This window comes from Hyperolius riggenbachi, chromosome 6 (assembly GCF_040937935.1).
Source record: "Hyperolius riggenbachi isolate aHypRig1 chromosome 6, aHypRig1.pri, whole genome shotgun sequence".
Taxonomy (NCBI): domain Eukaryota; kingdom Metazoa; phylum Chordata; class Amphibia; order Anura; family Hyperoliidae; genus Hyperolius; species Hyperolius riggenbachi.
The window spans coordinates 60,881,498-60,905,711 of NC_090651.1; the positions used below are offsets into that span (position 1 = coordinate 60,881,498).

General features: G+C 43.1%; 1 protein-coding gene across 5 annotated transcripts in view; it reads right to left on the reverse strand.

Moving 5' to 3' along the window:
• The window catches only part of FGGY (FGGY carbohydrate kinase domain containing), a 339,037-nt gene that overhangs the window by 260,986 nt on the left and 53,837 nt on the right, over positions 1 to 24,214 (reverse strand). For all 5 annotated transcript variants that reach the window (XM_068239391.1, XM_068239395.1, XM_068239393.1 and 2 more), the window contains exons 4-5: positions 22,190 to 22,341; positions 10,931 to 11,019 (exon numbers count right to left, since the gene is read on the reverse strand). In XM_068239391.1, the coding sequence (XP_068095492.1) occupies positions 10,931 to 11,019; positions 22,190 to 22,341 (241 nt within the window). The remainder of the gene's footprint in view (positions 1 to 10,930; positions 11,020 to 22,189; positions 22,342 to 24,214) is intronic.

Below are 24,214 nucleotides of genomic sequence, written 5' to 3' on the forward strand. Positions count from 1 at the left end.
ACATTACAGCAATGTGACTCCCGTAATGGTAGTCTAGAACAGATTAGTCCATATTGTGCTCCCTTTTAGCATCCTAGATGAGGCCTTATATGATCAAAAAGCAGATTCTCTGTACCTGTTTTAAAAACGCAGGTATCAGGTGACCTTTCAAAGGGCAGAATGAAAGTGCATGTTACAGTGAGAATAACCTGCAGACCTTAGATGTTATCGCTGGCCATGAGAATTGCCACAAGCCCTTAGCAGGCAGTGTGGAGACGCCTGGCCCGCACTTTGAAAGGTCAGCAGGTAGCAAAATGATATTATTGTTTTCACTAAAGAGAAATTTGCCTTTGAAGTCTGAGCTTTGCGGTACTCAAAGGAGACGATGGACACCTTTCCATTATGATGCCACAATGGTCACAAACGCCAAACCTGTCTTCTGGCTCACATGAAAAACACAGAACCAAACAAATGATTGTTTGCTTTGTCTCCCCACATTATGGATAATGACCGGTGGCAAGGAGACAAGAGTTATGGCTCATTTTTGGGAAAATGGGTTGATTCAAAAAAAAAGTTGGCACAGCTGTCAGCAGAGTAGCCCGCATTGCACAGTTAACACAACCCACAGTACCTGGGTAACATATAATGATAATAATGCTAATATTTGTATAGCACTTTTCTCCTGTTGGACGCAAAGCGCTTGAGAGCTGCAGCCAATAGGGGCGTGCTCAGTAGGCCACCTTGCAGTGTTAGAGAGTCTTGCCCAATGATTCCTTACTGAATAGGTACTGGCTTACTGAATAGGAAGAGCCAAGCATCGAACCCTAATTATATTGTGTTTTAATTAACAAAGGAAATAAATCCTTCATATATAGTGCCAGCTTGTCTGGATGTGGTCTCCCAAGTGTTACAAGGCGTTCTAGGTGTCCCTTCTCTCGCCCTCTAGTGAGGGTTTGGTCTACGCCTATAGAACATGAGGGCATCAGTAACTAGTCTACACATTTAAAATCTTCAGCCTAATTCCATCTCCTGAAGAAGGGAAAACTCTTCACGGAACGTGTTGAGATGTATCTCTGGAATTGTGGAACCTTTTATGGAAGTTGTGCTTTCAATTTCTTGAAATATACAGTATAAATGTATATTGTCAAAACCCTCTGGGTGGTAAGGCAGTGGAATTAAATCGAGAATTGCCCGACTGATCAAAACTGCATTTAATGATTCCAGCACCAGGAGTCAACCAGCCTGTACCCGTGAGATCGATTAGTGAAGTTTAATCGCATAGGACATCGCCTGAAGTGTGTGGGGCCACTAGTCGATCGACATTTGATCGACCACACTGAAGTTAATTGCCTAATAAAAAAAGTTGATCGCTTAGTTGATTGAAGAAAAATTGCTAGATGTATGGCTATTTTAATAGTTAAGGTAAAACATGAGTGTGAGAAAACGCGGAAAAGCCGCCGCGTGTACTCAGAACAAGGCGGCTGATTCCGCGTCCTACGCGGCGGTCTGCACGCGTAGGCCTACATCTAGTAGTATGGCCGAACGTGGAGTAACCGCCGCATGCTGTGATAGCGGTGCGGCGAATTCCGCGTCCAGCGCGGCGAGTGCTTTGCAACACATGTCTGGTGTGACCAAGCCGGTCAGCTGACAATTCCACCACTTAGGGGAGGCGCTGGAGAGCGCCTTGCTATATATACTGGGTGCTGGTCATTCTCTGGTTGTCTGCCATTGCGATCACTACGTGGTAGCACTCAGACCTGTTTGTCAGAATCTGTGTTATTCTTTAGACTAGTTCCAGGGTGTTGATGACTACGGAGCTCACACCCAAGACTAGGATTACTGTGTATTATCTGTGTTATTATTCAGACTAGTTCCAGGGTGTTGATGACTACGGAGCTCACACCCAAGTCTAGGAATTAGCTTAACCATCCTGTTTACTTCAGTCTAGTTCCAGGGTGTTGATGATCAAGGAGCTCACACCTATAGATTAGACATTGTTGATTATTTGTTATGACCTTCTGCTTTCCTGACCTCTCTTCTGATTTCTGATTTGGTACTTCGCTATATCTGTTACTCCGTTGCCAAAACCTTGCTTGCCTTAAGATTCCGAGTCTGTCTCCTCCCGCTGTACCTAATCTGTCTGTCTGTTGCCGACCTGGCTTGTCCGACCTCGAGAACTATCTCCTCTGTTTAGAGATAGTTCACAGATCTGTCAGTGACACTCCACCATTAGTGTCACTCACACTCTGGTCCATCCCAGTCTCAGCCTGACTCCTCCCCTTGGGGAGCCTCAGGCTTTTGGAAGGAAACCTGTTCTTTGGGCAGTATCTCTACTGCCTTGCACCCTCTATACGGGTGCTCTCCTCAAAGTATTACTGTTGCACCAAACACTCATATTACTCAGGTGTCCAGAGGTTAGAGATATATTTGATTATCGGTGATACTGCAGATCATCAATAATCAGGTATATATCTGCATTCTCTGTGATACTGCAGATCACCGATAATCAGATTCTCTCTGTGTTACACCGATCGTTACAATGAGTAAGGCCGTGTATACATGTAAAAGTACTGATGACAGCAGGGATCGGGATTCTAGTGTTGCACCTGTTGCTATGGAGGGAGAAGGAGGGATTACACCCAGTGCACGACAGAGTGGCTTCCACTGGGTAGGGTGAGAGAACAATACACTCAGGGGTTGGTCAGGCATCGCACTTCATTATCGACCGCCTCATCTGAGTCTACTACATGTGTACATAGCTTAAGATAAATTAATTGAAGAAAAAAGCTTTATTAATCAATCCTTATGTAACTCGTCATTTTTCTCACTGCGGATAGCCAATCATCAGCTGGAGAAAAGTTTCTATCCTAGAAAGTTTATACAGTGGCCCTTTAAGAGTGCCATTTATAAGTTCAGCATAAAAGAAGAAAAGAACTGTGAAGAGCCTAGAAAAGATCAACTAAAAAGCTGAAACTCATCTGAAGCACATCCATCCTCTCCCTGAGATCATTTCTCTAAAATAGTCCAAGACCACAAGACCGTCTCCAGTTTCAGATCTTGTCTAGGCCAAAATGAAAAGGCTGCTGGAAGCTGGAGCTACGGGAGGGGAGGAGGGAGGCAGACAGGGAAGACCCAAACACAAGTTTCACATGATATCGAAACTCATCCGCTGACGCTTCCTGCAGAACCTGGATTCATTGTTTATCGAGTAGCCTTTGCTTTGTCAAATCAAGAATTCTTGTCGTGACTGAGCAGGACTCTGGTTGGAGAATGACTTCATCCTTGGCTGGTGAAGCAGTGTGCGTGGCCGGCTGCCTGCCAGTGATCTATCTGCGGCTACTCCGCCCCCTCCATCTTCCCTGTGAACTGTCTGGCTTTAGGCTACACGAACAGCCAAATATTGAAGACATGCAGAGGGCACACAGCCTGGCAAAAGCTGATTCTAAGCAGAACTTTGGTGTTGTCAAAGGAAGTTCAATTTCATATTACAAGGAACATTATCTCCCTCCCGACAAACCTGTAAAAGTACCGGTCTCTAATGGTGCCCATAAATATCAAACTACAGATGAAATAGAAGATATCTGCTGCCAGAATGATAACCACCACACTTGACTACAGTGGTGTGGCAATAGGGGATGAAGTGAAGAGCTTGCAACTATGCTAGGGGTCCATATGGTTGCTTCCTACAGTTAACGGATTAACCATTTATTGGGGCTGTAGTAGTAAAGATTATTATTATTATTATTTAGTATTTATAAAGAGCCAACATAGAGTACCGTATATATTATCTTGTCACTCAGAGGGGTTCACAATTTAATCCCTACCATAGTCATGTGTCTATGTACATTATGTATCATGTAATGTACTGTATGTATCGTAGTTTACTGCCAATTTTAGGGGGAAGCCAATTAACTTATCTGTATGTTTTTAGGATGTGGGAAAGAGCCGGAGTGCCCGGAGGAAGCCCACACAGACACGGGGAGAACATACAAAATCTGCGCAGATAGTGCCCTGGCTGGGATTCAAACCAGGGACCAAGCGCTGCATGCGAGACTGCTTACAACTACGCCACAGTGCTGTGCTTTGAATAGTAGTTTTTACTCATCACTCTCATACACAGTGGCTGTCCTTGGAAAGATGTTTTGGTGGCCTGTATTATACAATTATTATACATACAATGCTGGGGGTTGGTCAAGAATTTTTTGGAGGGTACCAAAAGATGTGTACACATACAAAACTAGCCAACAATTTGGTCGCCAGTCAGGATCCAACTTGATCCTGCAGGTCTCTAATACTGTACAGATGCATCTCTAGGCAACAGACGTGCAATACATGTTGTGTCTATGAAGATGGGAGGAGGGACGACAGCACCAGGAATGGTGGAGCGGCTCCCGTGGATGAGGTAAGATGGGAACAATGGACTTGGCTGCCAATTGTCACTTAGAGATTCGGCATGCCAAATAATTTAATGACCTTTGCAGAACTCGGGGGACACGTATACACAGGGCAAATTTAAGAGGTCTTGAAAAAGAAAGTCCAACACTGCAAATACTGACTCTTTGGATAAACTTGATGTAAGTGTCAATAAATGTAAGAGTGAACAGAGGTGCCAGCAGGATAAAGGGTTCTAAAAGGCTTAAAATCCCGTAGGAGGTGGTGGTGGACTCGATTCCCCGAAGCAGACAAGATACCGTCAGTTTTATGACAACAGGTTTATTAAAATACTCCAAAACCAACAGTGCAACGTGTTTCACGGGTATGTTCCCGCTTCCTCAGGCAATAAACAGATAGGAGTACACAGTATAGTCTCAAGGTCATGAATAGCGCTTCGTGACCTTGAGACTATACTGTGTACTCCTATCTGTTTATTGCCTGAGGAAGCGGGAACATACCCGTGAAACGCATTGCACTGTTGGTTTTGGAGTATTTTAAAAAACCTGTTGTCATAAAACTGACGGTATCTTGTCTGCTTTGGGGAGGCGAGTCCACCACCACCTCCTGAGGGATTTTAAGCCTTTTAGAACCTTTTATAATGCTGGCGCCTCTGTTCACTCTTACATTACCAATATCCACCCCTGGTGGAGCGGTTGATTTTTTTTCCTTATCTACAGAGAGCGACACCACATAAACGACTGACAAAAAGATCTATAAACACTGAAGCAGCTTTGTGAAAGACAGTATTTCTGCAATTTTCAAAACTTTTGGCCAGGACAGTATATGTACAGCAGCCCCTCTCTTTCGTGTACAACAACCTTGTGCAGGAGCACCTCTCTTTCATGTGCAACCTCCCCTTTTCATTTACATCCTCCTCTTCCATGTCCAGCCAACCCTTTGTGCAGCAGCCGCCCAAGACCCGGGACCGGGTGTACTTGTGACCTTTCCAGAAATCCATCCTTGTTAATCTGATAATGGGCACCCATGCATTTAGCCCCACTTCCAAATTCCCCAAGCATAGTTTGGGGGGTTAATAAACCTGCACTAGAGTCACAAAGATAAAATCGTATATATGGAAATGTTTATAACGCGCCACTAAGACAGTTTAATAGCAGTGGAACGAGAGACAGATAAAACCTTTATGCTGAATTGTTGGGGATCTACTTCAAATAACAGTACAAAATTAACGAAAACATTGTTGGTGAAAACTGTAGTGTATTTTAACCACATATATCACAGAGATCCCACACAAAGGTGACATGACGCTTTGTTAGATAAGACCTAAGCCAGTTCGGACACTTTGTTAATGAAGGCTTGACACTTCAGTAGAGCAGGGCTGTAGTTTGATAGTGTGGGTGGATATTATGTTACCGTCAAGCTTGTTATGAATTATACAGACTTCGCTGAGACGTTTGAAGTGGAAGAATAAAGAGAGGCTCTGGAGACAATGCTGAGCGCTTCTCTGATGATCCCGGGCGTCTGAGTAAAGTATCCCGTGAAAAAATAATAGTCATTTCATAGCTGGTGATGATAACAGCCAGACACAACAGTGAACTGAAATACAGGACTCTAGCGGCAGCCACTTGGCTGGAAGGCAATCTTTTCCCTGTTGCTGTTAAAACTCAGGATAAAATAATAATAACAATAACCATGTATTTAACAAAGCATTATTTGAAATTGGGATGAGAAACATAAGAGCGGGGAGGGAAGCTTTAATAGGATCCTGAAGCTTCCCTCTCTTCAGGTAAGCATCTTATTTTGTATCCGAGCTTCGGCTCAGGTACACTATAAGGGAAAGCTACCTAGGGCAGAGGTGCACAAACTTTTCCATCTAGCTACTAGGAAAACTACTGGCTCAAAGTGATCTAATCAATCCCCCCCCCCCCCAAAAAAAAAAACTCCACAAACTATGGACTATTTATATACTGTATCTGGATATTCAAGGCTGGCCGTGATTTTTACACCCTCACCCTGGGTGAGATTTAGCCTAGATACTGCCCTGGCTGCTTTCACACATAAATCTGTACCGGTCCGTTCCAGTGCAGTCAGTTTTGTATCCGTTTTATGTGTGTTTCCAGAGGCGTAGCTAGGGTTTTCAGCACCCGGGTACAAAGTCAGTGTTTGCGCCCCCTCGTAATGCTTTCCCAGAGATATTTGAGTTTTAGAATAATTTCCTGCAAGTCCGAACTGCACCTGATTAAGAACAGCATCGATTTTCAGATCAGTACTGCACAAAATCCTTTTCTCCATCAGTAGCAGATCGGACATGACGGAAATGATCAATTTGACCCATCCACCTGGCAGGAAATTGCATCGTGTGTAACAGGCATTAGATAGTTAGGAGATAAGCAGAAATTCAGATGATCTTCTTTGCTGATGCAAACATGGCAAGCGCTGATTACAACAGGGAGATAAAATAAAACAAAACTCTGGGGCAGAGAGCAGGAGGAAGCAGGGGAGAAGATTGGATCCTTCCACCGTCTTTCATAGACTCTTCGACGCATCAGGGAAAGTAATACCTGTAACTGCATCCCTCCCGATGCTGCGCTCGGGGACAGATGTACCCCTTTCGCCCCCCCAGCTACTCCTCTATGTGTTTTTCTATGCCTGCCTAAAATAAGTATTTTTCAGCCTTGTTCACATCTAAAATTGCAATTGCTGACGCCAGCGTTTTGCGATTTTGTGAGTGATTTTTTGTTTCACGCCTCCCCGTGTTTACCTGTGCTTTAGTTTTTTTATTTTACATTGCTTTTCTAAGCGCTTTTGCAGAGTGATTTGTTTTGTCACTTCCTGATGCAAGTCAGGAAGTAAACTCTTTAACCCGGAAAATAAACATAATGTATTTATTCTTAAAAGCGCTGGGGAAATCGCTATACAAAGCACTTTTTCAAGCACTTTGCGATTTTCCTATACCTTCCATTATAGGCAAATCACCCCAAAAAATGGTACAGGCAGCGCTTTGGTGAGCGGATCGGAATGGAACCACTCAAATGTCAACATTCCCATAGGGAATCATTGCATAAGTGCTTTTAGGGCAATGTTGAAAATCGCCGGCGCTTAAAAAAAACGAAAAACGCCCTTAGTGTGAACAAGCCCTTCCAGTCCTGTCAGTTTTGTATGCGTTTCTATGGCTGTGTTCAATAAAAGGTTTACATTTTAGGTTCAGTCCAGTCCTGTCAGTTTTTAATCAATTTTCTATGGGTGTGTACCCGGTGTGTTCACACATAAAAGGTGTACATCTCCAGTCCAGTCATGCAAAGATAACAAGACAGGTCAGTACTGGACCCGACCGGAAAGGTGCAGATTTATGTGTGAACCAAGTCTTGCATTGATATCTGACTTCAGTGTAGATGCATATTCATTCCGTATTTTTACTTTTTTGGCAGTTTTTCTCTAATACTACATACTGATTCTTACAGGAGTGAAAAAAATGTTGCTTTTGGCTGCAAACTTTGAAGAGCACTGAAAATAAATCAAACCTCCAAACTTTTATCCTGCTATAACGACATGGAAAACATACAGCACACGGGGAAAGATTAATCAAAAACGAGTTCTCCTCCAAAAATCTACCTTGAAAAAGGAGGCGCAGGTTTTACATTCGGTGCGCTTGTCAGAAATCCCCATAATTTAATTAAGGGAAAGAAAGGTTGAACGGAGAGGTGAGAGGTATGCGGATTTAATATTATGGCTCAACATCTGTTAGAACTGCCCCCACCCCCCATCCTCCCACCTTCAAGCTCCATGCTAGTAATCTCTGGATTTCCCATAATGCACGTGGTAAGAGTTTTATGAAGGTCAGAAGAATGAAGAATGAAGTTTATCTTGATGTGAAGGTCGGTTTCCAAACCGAACATGCTTAGCTTCAGACACACCAAATGTAGCTAATTATCTTGAAATCTCTACATTTTCCATATCATCTTTCCCATCACCTGGAGCAGCATAAGGAGACCCATACTGTCTACATTAATGTATTACATTTTTTTATAAAAAAAAAATTATAAAAAAAAGAGGTATCTTACCTCTTCAGATAATTGAAGCCAAAATATTGGAAAGAGTTTTTCAGTAATAAAAACTGTTGACAAAGCGTTTCACGGGTCCTTGCCCTGTTGCCCGCTTCCTCAGATCAATAACACAGGGTAAACCTGATCTGTGGACAGTGTGGAGCATGGGCACTTGCTTATAGAGCACCTAGTTTTTAACAGCACACACTGGGAACCTCCCCCTCCTCCCCTCTCCCTAAAAAAAACAAAAAACTATTTGTATAGTTACTAGGCACCTCCTCAGGAGATGAAAGTTAGGTAGTTACCTACAACAAGGAAAAACCAGAGAGAGTGACCAACCAGGTTCCAGAGGATCTGGAGTACCGAGCGGGGACAGTTGTTTCCCCCTGTGCGAATACGGTGGTTGCAGTTTGCAACCTACCTTTGTAAAGATGGCCACACATCATACAATTAAAAGATCCAATTTTACACCAATTCTATAAATACAATCTGTTGTTCTATAAAATCTACAGCTTTTTTTGTTTTCAATCGAGAAATCTGATCAAATTTCCCATTTTTAAAAAATGTTTTGAGAATGGACATGTTGGAAAATTGAATTATCAAGAATTGTATTGTGTGTGATGGATAGTGAAACTGTATTCAACCAGAGAAAATTATATGTAACTATTCAGAACATTTTTCTCTCGATTTTTCTAACCAACCAATTTTTTCGGAGTTTACGATATTGTATTCCGAAATTGCAGCAATCTCAAAAATACGTGTGTGTGGTACCTCGAAGACTCTGATCCAACTTCTGATCAACTGGAAAATTGGATTGGAATTCTCAAATACAATCAAAATAACAAAAAAATTGTATGGTGTGCGACCACCTTTAGTATCCAATACCCACAATTTCTGTACTTTTTTCACAACTAAACGATACTGAACCATTTGGCTTCTGGTTTTCCCTTCATCTCACAGGTACCATGACTCATTTCCTGAGGAATCTGGGTTACCTACCCAACAGCTAAAATTATAACAATGTTGCAGTAAACTTTACTGAGTAAAGTATCAGCCTATCCTGTTGTATAAAACCACCTCGGGGTAAATTTGGCACAAGAAAAGCTGACATTAAGAATATGGGTAAGTTGCTCTTACTGGTACTCTCTAATGGCTTTACGGCCCTGTTTCTGGTGGGTGATTCAGAAGTTATGCCTATTTATTCTGCCAACCCTAACCAATACTATAATGAAAACTACCATTCATATGCCAAACCCCAACCCTTCTGCTAAACCTAATCCTCTTCCTGATGCCTGACCCTAACCTGCCTGCAAATGAAATCAACTTCCTGATGCCTGACCCTAACCTGCCTGGCAAACAAAAATCCCTTCATGATGCCTGACCCTAACCTGCCTGCCAAACCTAACCCCCTTCCTGATGCCTGACCCTAACCCCACTGCCAAAACGAATCCTCTACATGATGCCTGACCTTAACCTCCGTGCCAAACGAAATCCCCTTCCTGATGCCTGACCCTAACCTGCCTGCCAAACCTAATTCCCTACCTGATGCCTGACCCTAACCTGCCTGCCAAACCTAATCCCCTACCGGATGCCTGACCCTAACCTCCCTGCCAAACCTAATCCCCTACCTGATGCCTGACCCTAAACTCCCTGCAAAACAAAATCCCCTACCTGATGCCTGACCCTAACCTGCCTGCCAAACAAAATCCCCTTCCTGATGCCTGACCCTAACCTGCCTGCCAAAATAAAATCCCCTTCCTGATGCCTGACCCTAACCTGCCTGTCAAACAAAATCCCCTTCCTGATGCCTGACCCTAACCTCCCTGCCAAACAAAATCCCCTTCCTGATGCCTGACCCTAACCTCCCTGGCAAACAAAAATCCCCTACCTGATGCCTGACCCTAACCTGCCTGCCAAAATAAAATCCCCTACCTGATGCCTGACCCTAACCTGCCTGCCAAACAAAATCCCTTTCCTGATGCCTGACCCTAACCTCCCTGGCAAATAAAATCCCCTTCCTGATGCCTGACTCTAACCTGCCTGCCAAAATAAAATCCCCTACCTGATGCCTGACCCTAACCTGCCTGCCAAACAAAATCCCTTTCCTGATGCCTGACCCTAGCCCTACATTCAAAAGAAATACCCTTCATGATACCTGACCCTAACCTCCAATGTTGTCCACTAGCAAAGGGGGCAGGACTTTGAAACAAGGAACATGGCCCTTTTTAGGCATAGGCAAGCAGGAAAAAGGGGGCACCGCAGTGCTATATGTAGCACACTGTACTAACAATAACATAACAGGTTTAGTATTATATTGATTTTGCAAATGTTCTGGATTTCATCATCTAGCGTGTGTAGGGGGCTTAAGGTGTGTGAAATACATGACAATGGTATACTCTTCCCAGGTGATTGTTTTTACTCTTGGATTTGCATTAGGTTTGCTGTATACACTGCTCTCCATCATTCATAAATCAGGGCCACAGCTTAGTTTCCCTGAATTAGCAGGCAGCCTTTACCTTGTGAGCGCACCGGTAGCTTTCCAGGTGAGAAAATCTGGCAGGTCAAAGAAGTGTCCAGCTTTGTCCCAGCAATCCTGCCGCAAATTCTGTAAGGGGGAATAAAATACAAAACAAATGAAAGCGTGCCCATGTGGTTCTCAGACGTTCCTCCACACTTTCACTTTACAATGCCTGAAATGATTAAAGAGGAATGAAACCCAGCATTTCTTCTTTGCTCTAAAAGATTATTTACAGCATATAATATACTAACACATTTTTTTTTTTTAAAGTATAACATCATTCAAAGGGTTAAATCACAGGACTGACTTTTTCTCCTGCATTCTTTACTTGATACAATTAAGTAAACATTCTCTGACTGTGCAGAAACTTCTGCTAATGAGAACTGAAACACTGCTCAGAAATCATTACTGGGTGCATTTAAAATAGAAATACAACAGTTATGAATAAAATGCACCAACAGCTTTCAAAGTAAATAAACTGAACTTTGGGAACTTATAATTTCTAAATGAATAATAATACTTGTGCACAAAAGCAAATATGATAATTGTATGGGTTATAAAAAGTAGCAAAACACATTTTTATTGAATAGTTTGTCAGAGTTTAAAACCGCTTTAAAGAGAATCTGTACTCTAATATTCTTACAATAAAAAGCATACCATTCTATTCATTATTTTCTCCTGTGCCCCTCTGTGCTGTTTCTGCCACTCTCTGCTGCAATCCTGGCTTGTAATTACCAGTTTTAGGCAGTGTTTACAAACAAACTAACCAGCTTCTAATAGGCTCAGCTAAGCATAGTGTGTGAGTCATTCAGAGTATGCAGGGGGCCTGCAGAGGGTGTGTATCGCTTCTACCAATCACAAGCAGCCCTGCACATTCCACACAATCAAGCTTTAGCCCGACAAACAGGACAGAGGAAAGATACATTGATTTATTACAGACAGTGCAGTTAGGAAAGACTGCAGTAAGCCAGAGCAGATTAGAACAGGCATAGGAACTTATAGGATAGAAGAACTAAGGCTGAAAAATTTGTTACAGAGTCTCTTTAAAGAGGAACTTTAACCAAGGATTGAACTTCATCCCAATCAGTAGCGGATAACCCCACGAGAAATCTACCTTTTCTCGACTAGATCATCAGGGAGATATGTGTGGCTGATATTGTGGTGAAGACCCTCCCATAGTGTGTCATAACCAGTGATGAACGAAAATGCAGATATTCTTTTCACATTAATTTTTGTGAAAACAATGCTAAATTCGACTTTCGAGCAAAACCTGCCATTGAAAATCAGTTTGTAACAAGTTTGTGATTTTTTTGCTTTTTTGCAATTTTTTTCAGTAAAAATAAAGCTTTTTCATGTTTTCTCCAATTTTTGCCATATTGCACAAATACAATATATTTCTGAGAAAAAAATTCTCAAAATTTAAAATGTCATTTTCAACGTGAAAATTACTTTGGCGAAAATTCGCAAGCAACACTGGTCATGACCAAGGTCCTGACAGTTTGCTGTCTGTGAACCTCATTGCTTGTGGGAAATAAAAGCTTTTATGCAACTGCCAAGCAAACATAATCTCCCTCTGTGCATAGAACTCTCAGTAATGAACATTCTGTACAGATCACCTGGCAGAACTAAAGATGTCACCACCAGTGATGCATTTCAGAATGTAAATCACGGAGAGGTAAGATTTTACAATGGGCAAACACTGACTAAATAATCCATAAATCAGTATTGTATACAATAAGCAATTTTATTCATCATGTCATTTTCACTGCAGTTCCTCTGACAGGAAGTGTGTCACTGGGATCCCAGCAGTCTGTGCATGTGTCGTTCCCACTTAGCTCGTCGCCCATTGACTTCCATTACTTCGAGCCCCGTGTGTTAAAGTAAATGGGAACCGCATTTTTAAAAAAATGAAGCAAATTCTTACCTAAGGAGAGGGAAGGCTCTGGGTCGTATAGAGCCTTCTGTCCCCTCTCTCGGTGCTCTCTATCCTGTGCTGCCCCCCCCCCCCCCCCCGTTTCAATCCACCGCCGAAAGGGTATTTGGAAATCATCGGGAGCGGTGTCCTCCCAAAGACGTGCGGCTCCATACTGCACAGGCGTGAGTGTGCAAGAGAGCATGTTTGCGCAGGCGCAGTACAGGGCCGCCCTTCTTCAGGAGCACTCGGGCTCCCTGAAGACTTCTGAAGCCTCCTTCGGCCGGGTAAAGCAGTATTTGACTAATTTAGTCAAATACTGCTACCGGGCGAGCCAGCACTGGAACGAGGGGACCAGGAGAGGAGCGGGAAGGCTCTATAGGACCCCAAACCTTCCCTCTCCTTGGGTAAGTATCTGTTTCATTTTTTTAAATGCGGTTCCCATTCACTTTAGGCATGCTACTGCAGTGCTTGCGGTAACATGCTGCAGGCTGTGCAGTGGGATTGCAGTGGGATGAACAATTCTGGCAGAACGCGATGTGGTAAATGTGCTAGGTCCCATTGACTTGCGTTGCCATTGTGTTACCCTGCAGAAAAAATGGTAACACACCGCACCAGGGCTGTATTTAGGGTTTGGGCTCCCCTAGGCACCCCAAACCTATTGCGCCCCCCCCCCGGAGGACGTTGGCGGCGCGCTTGGCGCTTTCCTAGTAAGAGTGTAGCCCAAAGTCGGTGGGGCCGTGTTTTCTCCCCGGGTATGAGTAAAGTGACCCTAAAAAAGCAAGTAGGAAATAAGAATAATCGCAATGTGGGCAGCATTTCAGCAGAAAATAATCGCAATGTGTGCAGCATTTCAGTAGAAAATAATTGCAATGTGGGCAGCATTTCAGCAGGGAATAATCACAATGATTGCAGCATTTCAGCAGAATATAATCGCAATGTGGGCAGCATAACACCAGAGTATAATCGCAATGTGGGCAGCATTTCAGCAGAAAATAATCGCAATGTGGGCAGCATTTCGCCAGAAAATAATCGCAATGTGTGCAGCATTTCAGCAGAAAATAATTGCAATGTGGGCAGCATTTCAGCAGGGAATAATCACAATGATTGCAGCATTTCAGCAGAAAATAATCGCAATGTGGGCAGCATAACACCAGAGTATAATCGCAATGTGGGCAGCATTTCAGCAGAAAATAATCGCAATGTGGGCAGCATTTTAGCAGAAAATAATCGCAACGTTGGTAGCATTACACCAGAAAATAATCACAATGTGGGCAGCATTTCAGCAGAGAATAATCGCAATGTGGGCAGCAGTTTGCCAGAAAATAATTGCAATGTGGGCAGCATTTTAGCAGAAAATAATCGCAACGTGGGCAGCATAACACCAGAAAATAGTCGCAACATGGGCAGCATTTCACCAGAAAATAATCGCAATGTGGGCAGCATTTCACCAGAAAATAATTGTACAGTGGGCAGCATTTCAGCAGAGAATAAACGCAATGTGGGCAGCATTTCAGCAGAGAATAACCGCAATGTGGGCAGCATTTCAGCAGAAAAGAATCGCAATGTGGGCAGCATTTCACCAGAATATAATCGCAATGTGGGCAGCATAACACCAGAAAATAATCGTACAGTGAGCAGCAGAGAAGATAGAGGGGAGCGGACACACACAACAGCGTGAAGGCGGGGAGTCTCCCCTGCCTCCCTCACCGGGTGCTCCTGCTCTCCCTTCCCCTCAGTGCAGCCAAAGTATTGGGGCAGCCCGGGCAGCGGCCAGCAATCAGCTTACCTCGTCCGGCGCGCGCGCCGCGAGGGAAACTCTGCATGCCGCCGCCTGGTCTAGTGACGTCACCAACTAGACCACAACAGCAGCATGCAGAGTTCAGGATCACGTCCCGGCCGGCCGCTGCCACTCTGCAAGGGGGGGGGGGGGAGCGAGTTCCCCTCCATTTGTGTGTGCGCTCTCCGCTGCTCCCGAACACCCCCCCCCCCCCCCCTTGAAAAAAAACAATTCTTTTAATTTAAAGAGACTCCGTAACAAAAATTGCATCCTGTTTTTTATCATCCTACAAGTTCCAAAAGCTACTCTAATGTGTTCTGGCTTACTGCAGCACTTTCTGCTATCACAGTCTCTGTAATAAATCAATGTATCTTTCCCCTGTCAGACTTGTCGGCCTGTGTCTGGAAGGCTGCCAAGTTCTTCAGTGTTGTGGTTCTGCTATGAACTCCCCCTTCCAGGCCCCTCTGTGCACACTGCCTGTGTATTATTTAGATTAGAGCAGCTTCTCTCTTCTCTCTTATCTTTTACAAGCTGGATAAATCGTCCTCTGAGCTGGCTGGGCTTTCACATACTGAGGAATTACAGACAAGGGCAAAGCTGTTTGCAGGAAGAAAAGAGCAGCCTGAAACTTCAGTGCATGAGAGATGCAGGGGGAAAGAAACACACAAATGATCTCTTGAGATTCAAAAGGAAGTGTGTATACAGCCTGCTTGTGTATGGATGTATTTTCTATGTGTGGACATACTCTATATCAACCTACTTCCTGTTTTGGTGGCCATTTTGTTTGTTTATAAACAAACTTTTTAAAACTGTTTTTAACCACTTTTAATGTGGCGGGGAGCGGCGAAATTGTGACAGAGGGTAATAGGAGATGTCCCCTAACGCACTGGTATGTTTACTTTTGTGCGATTTTAACAATACAGATTCTCTTTAAAAGAAAAAAAAAATTAAAAATTATAAATAAATGAACTATAGGTGGCCGCCCCCTCGAGAGATACGGCCCTGCACCGCACATTTGCAATGCAAGTGTACTAATAGCATGAGTCTCCCTGTTAAGTGTTAAAGAGACACTGAAGTGAAAAAAAAAATTATGATATCATTTGTATGTGTAGTTCAGCTAGGAAATAAAACATTAGGAGCAGAGACATGAGTCTAATATTGTTTCCAGTACAGGAAGAGTTAAGAAACTCCAGTTGTTGTGTATGCAAAATAGCCATTGAGGTCCACGACTTTCAAAGTCGCAGAGAGCTCTGTCTTCTGAAGCTTGTTATCTCAACTGTCAGTCACTTTATTTTCTTTTTCTCTCCAGAGGACAGTTCAAAAATTCACTGGCTTGCTCTGTAGAATCATTTAGAATGCTAAGTAGTTGTGTAAACTGCAAATATTAGAGAATGATGCAATGTTATAAAAAACACTATATAACTGAAAATAAAAATATGAGAATATTTTCTTTGCTACTAAAGTTCTAGTAATTATGCGTACTACACAACCAATTCACTATATCATATATTTTTTTTCCGCTTCAGTGTCTCTTTAAGCAGCTTCCAACAACATACAGTATGTAGCAACAAAATATTACACAGCACTTTACACAGAGCCATTCACATCCATCCTCCTTAAAAATTTCCAGACCCTCTGCTGATTGACTCTGAACTCCAATTGCCTCTTTTCAAAGATTCCAGCCTATTAAAACTGTCATAAAGTCAGCAAATGAAGCTGAACAAGATAAGGGGAAACAAGTAGTCAGTGTTCATCTACTTTTGGCAGAGCCGAGGGACGGAGCAATTAGGAGTTGGGCATTAATCTACTCCTATCGTGCTCATCAATTTTCAGGGCCTGTACCGTGGAGGAGAACCTGACAGCTTTCTATATTTTTATAATGATGGAAGGAGTGTCAGGTGTTTAAATCTTTTATATATGAGTTTGCATTAAGTGGATGTGAGACAGAAGGACTTTATCGCAGGCTTTCACAAGGCTCTGGCCTTCTTCTTTGTCTCTCTGCCGCGGAGGAGGAGGCATAGAGAATAGACTTTGCTGGTCTCTGGAGATAATCAGACACACCTAAAATATTCCTCACCACTAACAGCTACATTATTATGAAGTGCAGCCCCCCCCTCTTTCTGTTCGCTGGCCAAACACAGCTATCAATGCAAGTAGGAGGCTTGGGATAGATGAGGGGGTCACTTGGGAGTGTGGCAAACCAACATGCACGTGGTCAAACTCCAGGTCTCAACGAATCTTTCGTATTTTGGCAATGCGTGCAGGAGGCAGACGTGCGCGAACATCAGAACTGCATAGACTGCACTATCTGCTGTTCCCACTGCAGGCGTTGCGTACCAGTACAGTGCGCGAACGCATGCTGCACGCATTTTTTAGCAAAACACGCGGCTGACCCATTCACTACAGTGAATGGGATCAGCCAAGCAAAGCATGGAAATGCAGATGGCGTGCGATCATACATGTTGCGTTTTCCGATCGCACGGCTATCTGCGTGTGACAATGTGAATGAGGCCTAAGGCTTGTGATTATATCAAGCAAAGTAGGTAGCTGTGCATTTCACTATCACACATAGCGCCTATGCTGAACTTGGTTTCAGGGCCAATTCTATTCAATAACACTGATTGAGGGAATGCAGTGCCAGAGCACATGTATTAATGTGAACAGCAGACAGGGCTGTTTATGCAACGCCTGGTGTCCTTGAGTATCATAGACCATACGCATTGCTGTAATTCGCCCAGCAACACATACAGTAACAGATGTGGAGGTAATGCATTCTGATTGGATGCTTTGGATTTCTGCATATAGTGTGTGTGTGATGTGGGGGGGGGGGGGGGGGGGGGGCTTCAATCCACACAGAGTGTGAGGAACGGTGCTCTTTTCAGTAGCTCCATATTCCATATTCCTTACTTTACCACAGTCACCTTATAAACCCCCGTTCCTTACTTTATTTCAGAAATAAGGAATGTAAAGAAATTCTGAGGTGCTGCAGAAATAGAATAGTTGCTATAGTTTCAAAACACCCCACACTCCTTGTGAATGGATCTGTTTGACATCATTCCTTTTTATAGAGCATGCCGGTTTGTGTTAAAGCAAACCTAAAGCGAAACAAAACCCCAAAGTTATGAAATAATGAATTGTATGTGTAGTACAGATAATGAGTAGAACATTAATAGCAAGGAAAAGAGTCTCATATTTTTTATTTTCTGTTATATAGCCTTGTTTATAACATTGAATCATACTGTCACAATTGCAGTTTTAAAACCACACTCTGTCTTTTAAGCTATAAAGCAGCGGTCAGGAACCTTTTTGGCTGAGAGAGTCATAAACGCCACATATTTTAAAATGTAGTTCCTTGAGAGCCATACAATATGTTTCAAACTGGGACAGTAGGGGTCATGCCCTGTTGCCATGGTGATATGTATACAGTTGATCCGCCAGGCAGCAGCAGTGTCAGACACGTCTTCAGCTTCTCTTGGGTTTCAGCAATATTAGCAATTTCCCCGAGCGACAGACAGGAGAAATACCAACTAACAGCTTGTACAATTAGTTAGCTGACTTGAGGGCTGATTCACTTTGTAGGATGAGATCCCTGCACTTCGGCCCAATAGGCTGCCTGTCAAGGTGCGGGGATCTCGTCCTACAAAGTCGCTGGACCTGACAGGGCCCAGAGTGGGACAATTGGAGCAGCTGTTAGTTTTGGGTGGAGCATGAGTAAGTTAGCAGTAGCGTGCACTACTTTGAAAATTTTACTTGTGCTGCCACACTAAGCTGAGCTGCTTGAGCAGTGTAGCTTAGTGAATCAATCCCTACTGATTTGTCTGTGAGCCAGATGTAGCCATCAAAAGAGCCACATCTGGCTCCCGAGCCATAGGTTCCCTACCCCTGCTATAAAGCAAAGCAGAAATAATGACCCTTTGAACTATCCTGCAGTAAACCGATACCTAAAGCTGTCTCTCACTGTTTCTTGGCTGTTTAAGTGCTTTAGAAAACAGGACTGTATTCCACACATTTCGGTCGAATAGCATAGAGAAGCTCTTTTGCATAGATAACAACTGAAGTATTTTTTAACTCTTCTTGTACTGGAAATATGAGAGTCTTTTCTTTGCTACTAATGTTCTATTTCTTAGCTATACTACACATACTATTCATTATCTCATAAGTTTATTTTCGCTTAGGGTGTGCTTTAACCCCCTTGCCGTTCCAATTCTGACGGCAAGGGGGCGGCACAGCACTTTTAAAAAAACATTTTTAAATCATGTAGCGAGCTCAGGGCTCGCTACATGATAGCTGCTGACAAGCGGCATCCCCCTACCTAGTTCGATCGCCGCCGCCGATCTTTGCAAGCAGGAAATCCCGTTCAGAACGGGATTTCCTGCAGGGCTTCCCCCGTCGCCATGACGACTGGGCTGGATGACGTCACTGACGTCACGGACGTCGGGACGCCAGTGGGAATCCCGATCCACCCCTAAACGCTGCCTGGCACTGATTGGCCAGGCTGCGCAAGGGGTCTGGAGGGGCGGCGCGGCGGGTAGCGGCGAATCGATGGCGAGCGGCGGCTATCGGGATATGCACGCAGCTAGCAAAGTGCTAGCTGCGTGCAGTAAAAAAAATTGTGAAAATCGGCCCAGCGGGGCCGGAGAAATCCTTCTGCGCAGGTTACCCCGAGCTGAGCTCAGGATAACCGGCAAGAAGGTTAATACTTAAAATCTGTGTCCTCATCGTTATGGTATGAGTACCCCAGGGAATTCTTATGCTGGACTCAGGGAGTATTTTAACTTTTCCCAATCAATTCATTATAGCAAGTTTTCAGATTGCACATTGCTAAATTATTTTAAAATCTGAATAAGGGTTTTAGTTAGTTAACAACATGAGGGGCTATTAGGAAAGCATTTACCGCTATGTACAAATATGGAGTGCTCTTTATGTGTACTCGACGTGACATGTGGATGTCCTAATCAATCAAAAATGTTAAATTAGAATCTATTTCTCAGTTTAGAGGTTTTCCAGTCCTGCACAGATGCAAAACTACCTTTTAGAAACATGACTATCTTTATTAGTATGCCCTGGTTGTAAATAATGATAAACAATGGTAGTATAGGTAATTGTTGTCTTCCGTATGATCTTTTATTATGTGTATTGAGGCATCCACCACTAACTCTTCCAGCCCCACCCACATGGCACCCAGTAAACTACCCACACAGCATTTAGTACATCCCATAGATCGCACCCACAAGGCCTCTAGATTCCTCATAGCTTGGCACCCAGTACCCCACGTGGCACCCAGTACACTACATTGCACTCAGCACCCTGCACCCAGGTGGCACACAGTACGACTCTTGCACCCAGGACCCAAATGGTACCTAGCACATGTAGCACATGACACCCAACACCCACATAGCCCGAACCCACATGGCACCCAGTACCTCCCCTACCACAAATAAAAAGTGTGTCCCACTACTCAACCTACCTTTCATTAGTTTTTATTATTAACATACGATTTTGACAGGTTAAACAGATTGCCTCTTACATGGTCAGATATCACAACCAATAAATCTACTCTGTAATGTTTAGGATCACCAGAGTTCCTATCTTTAGCAAATATATAAAAAAGGAAAGAACATTTCTAACTCAAACCAGCTACAGACCCATGATAAATAAGTCAGATAGTCATAGTCGCCAAAAACACTGAGCAATTAGCGGGTAGCGTCTAATGTATGTGTCCTTTTCACCAGGCGTTTTGTGTAATAAATCAGTAAAACGTTCAGACGGAATGCCGGGAGAAGCTGATTTATTCCAGCCAAGAAATTGAGGGAGCAAATGGACTTAAACAATTCATATCCACCTTTCAAGAAAATGTACACACTTAAAGCAATGTTAATTATACTCCATTAACATGAAACTGTCAAGTGAGCCTTGATGTTGTTATTACTGCTGACCTTAGACTGTCTGCACCTTATTGCCATGCATTTCACCGTGTTTATAAGGAGAGTCAGTCTTCATTAAGCTGAAAGACAATGGGAGCGGGAGGGAGGAGAGGGCAAGGAAGAAGAAAGGAAAAGAAAGGTTTGGAAGGGATACAACGGGAAAAGAAAAACTAAAGGGAGAAAAAGAGGAAAAGGGAAAGTAAAGGAAAGGGGAAAGAATAAAGGAAAGTTAAGGAAAGGAAACCAAGAAAAGTAAAGGGGAAACAAATTAATACAAGGAGAAAAAGGAAAGAGGGGGATAAAAAGGAACCTTACCTAAAAAGAAAACAAAATAGAATAGAGAAAGAGGGAGGGAGAGAGAGCGAGTGTGTGAGAGAAACACAGTAAGGAAGTGGTAAAAGGGAAGAAAGGAGGAATGACGAGAAAGAAAGGAGAAAAGGAAGAGAAAGGAAATCCAAGAAAAGGAGAGAGGGACAAAGAAAAAAAAGGGAAGATGAAAAGAAAGGAAAGGAAGACCAAAAGAAGGAAAGGGAAAGCAAATCATGAAAGGGAAAAAGGAAAAGAAAAAGATGGAAAATTAAAGAGGAAATGGGTAACGGTTAAAATTGAAAGGGGAAACCAAGGAAAGGGAAACCAAGAAAAGGAACATAATAAGAAGAACAGAGAAAAGAAAGGACACAGGAAAGCACATGACCTTTGCAAAGAACCTGCTACACTAACTAACCAATGGGATTCCTTAAAAGATGAGTCTAGACTAGAGAGAAATAAACAAGCAAATTGATGCTCTTGCTGGACGTTCCTCTAGTTCAGTGCTGTCCAGCTGGCAGACCACGGGCCGGATGTGGCCTGCGGGTCGTTCTCGCTTGTCCGAACTATTGTTTGTGTCGGTCCCCCATCTCTGGCAGGTCCACCTCTTGTTTGTGCTTGGCTCCACCCCCAAAGCGGAGATATTGATGCTCCGCCAGACAAAAAAGCAGGTGCTTGCCATGCCCCCTACCCATGAAGTTGGACAGCACTGCTCTAGTTTGTGCATAGTACTGAATAGAAAGACCTGGCAAAAATCACCTTCATATCTGCTGCTGCAGCTCCTCTAAACTGACCAATGGGAATCCTGCAAGCTCAGGGGAGCTCCAGTGAGAAATTTAAAGATCAAGGATTGTCTGGCAACGCATTATACCGCGGAGTTCTTTGAGATACACTAACCGGCTGGCTTGAGACTGTAATAGCAATCTTGAAGTACTATTGTACGCACTTTATCTGCCAGTGAACCAGGGGCGGGAACCCGGAGCATTGGGGAGTGGCTGCACGGGCACAGGACGTCTGCAGGGGACCATTAGAAGCCCCGGATAAGTTCAACTCTTTTTCCCCCTAGCCCCCTACAGCAATCCTTTAAGTCTGATGAGAAAGTAAAGAAGGAAAAAAAAAAAAAGAAAACCCAGCATGCTCTGCAACTTCCTTTGTTTGGCAGATGTACCAAATAAGAGCCAGGGAAACTGGGGAATGATGCTTTATGGAGAAGAACAATAAGAGTTGTTTAACTTTTGGATTACCTGGTTAGCATCTTTATTACTTGTTTACCAGATAAAAAGAAAGAATTGATTTTTGATTTTATGCCCGACATTTACTCTTTAAGAAGCTCACCTCCTTTAACCAGAGCAGTTTGGGCGGCTGCATCTCCACAGACATCACACCTCCGACATAGCGCAGCACATCATGCTTGGTTTTGTTAATCCTGTCGACCTGACATCCTGCCCGGTGATCCATCCACATGATCACATTCCTGTTGTGGTCACCTGTGGATAAAGAGGAACTAAACTTAGAACGTCCTCTCTTATCTAAAAGATTAGTGACAGCATGATTATCTTTATTGGGGAAAAAAACTATTTATGGAAATTCTAAAAAAATCTGTAGTTTTACTTTTGTAGAAGGCACTGAAAGGGTTAAGCTCCAGTGTTTACTATATGGAGAGCTGCCTTGGCAGAGCTTTCCTGCAGTCTATTCACAGTTGCTGATAAGTACTAATTAGACAAGTTGATTTGCCTAAACAAACACAGAACACAGAGCAGTGACTTTTTTCAGCAACTGTATATGGAATATATACTTTTCATTGTGTGCTGTGCAAGAGTTCGAATCTGATTCCTAGATCTGTTTGCTAGTAAACACCAGTCCAGAATTATTTGTATTGGCATATAATAAAACAAAGTATGATCTGTCTGACTCATTCATTGGCAAGTCAGCCAGCCATCTAAAGAAAATATTTAAAACTTGTGCAGCAAATAACTTGTATGAGACTAAAAAGTATAAATATAAGATATAACATTTTTTCCAATGAAGTTTCCAAACTGAAAACCCTTCATGAAGTTCTGTTAAAAGCAAGCCTGGATAGGAAATAAACGTATAAGATAATTAATTATATGTTTAGTAGTAGTGGTAAATAGATTTTTCCTGGGGTCTCACATTCTTAAAGAGACTCCGTAACAAAAATTGCATCCTGTTTTTTATCATCCTACAAGTTCCAAAAGCTATTCTAATGTGTTCTGGCTAACTGCAGCACTTTATACTAGACAAGACAAGACAAATAACATTTATATTGCGCTTTTCTCCTTGCGGACTCAAAGCGCCAGAGCAGAGCAGCAGCCACCTGGGCGCGCTCTATTGGCAGTAGCAGTGTAAGGGAGACTTGCCAAAGGTCTCCTACTGAATTAGTGCTGGCTTACTGAACAGGCAGAGCCGGGATTCGAACCCTGGTCTCCTGTGTCAGAGGCAGAGCCCTTAACCATTACACCTTCAGCCAACTACTATGACTGTCTCTGTAATAAATCAATGTATCTTTCCCCTGTCAGACTTGTCGGCCTGTGTCTGGAAGGCTGCCAAGTTTTTCAGTGTTGTGGTTCTGCTATGAACTCACCCTTCCTGGCCCCTCTATGCACACTGCCTGTGTGTTATTTAGATAAGAGAGAAGAGAGAAGCTGTTCTAATCAGCTGGATAAATCGTCCTCTGAGCTGGCTGGGCTTTCACATACTGAGGAATTACAAACAAGGGCAAAGCTGTTTGCAGGAAGAAAAGAGCAGCCTGAAACTTCAGTGCATGGGGGAAAGAAACACACAAATGATCTGATCTCTTGAGATTCAAAAGGAATGCTGTATACAGCCTGCTTATGTATGGATGTATTTTCTATGTGTGGACATACTGTACATCAACCTACTTCCTGTTTTGGTGGCCATTTTGTTTGTTTACAAACAAACTTTTTAAAACTGTTTTTAACCACTTTTAATGTGGCGGGGAGCGGCGAAATTGTCACAGAGGGTAATAGGAGATGTCCCCTAACGCACTGGTATGTTTACTTTTGAGCGATTTTAACAATACAGATTACCTGTGAAGTCCTGTAAGTTGGAGTTAAAGGCCTTTATAAATCAGACTTGTTTTTTCAGACGTGAGTTATTTGGAGTCCAAATAAATATGACTCATTGGACCAGGCCACCTGCTTCTATTTCTTTACAGTCTAGTTTTGGAGGTGTTTGTTTAGGGGACTCCATAGGCACTTCCAAAAAACTGGTCTGTAACGCAAAAATCCTGCATGAAGTAAGTTGCATAGCATTGTGCGTTCTCAAACCTATCTTGACCAGCACTATGGTGAAAAATTGTAAAATTTTAAATCTGTGCAA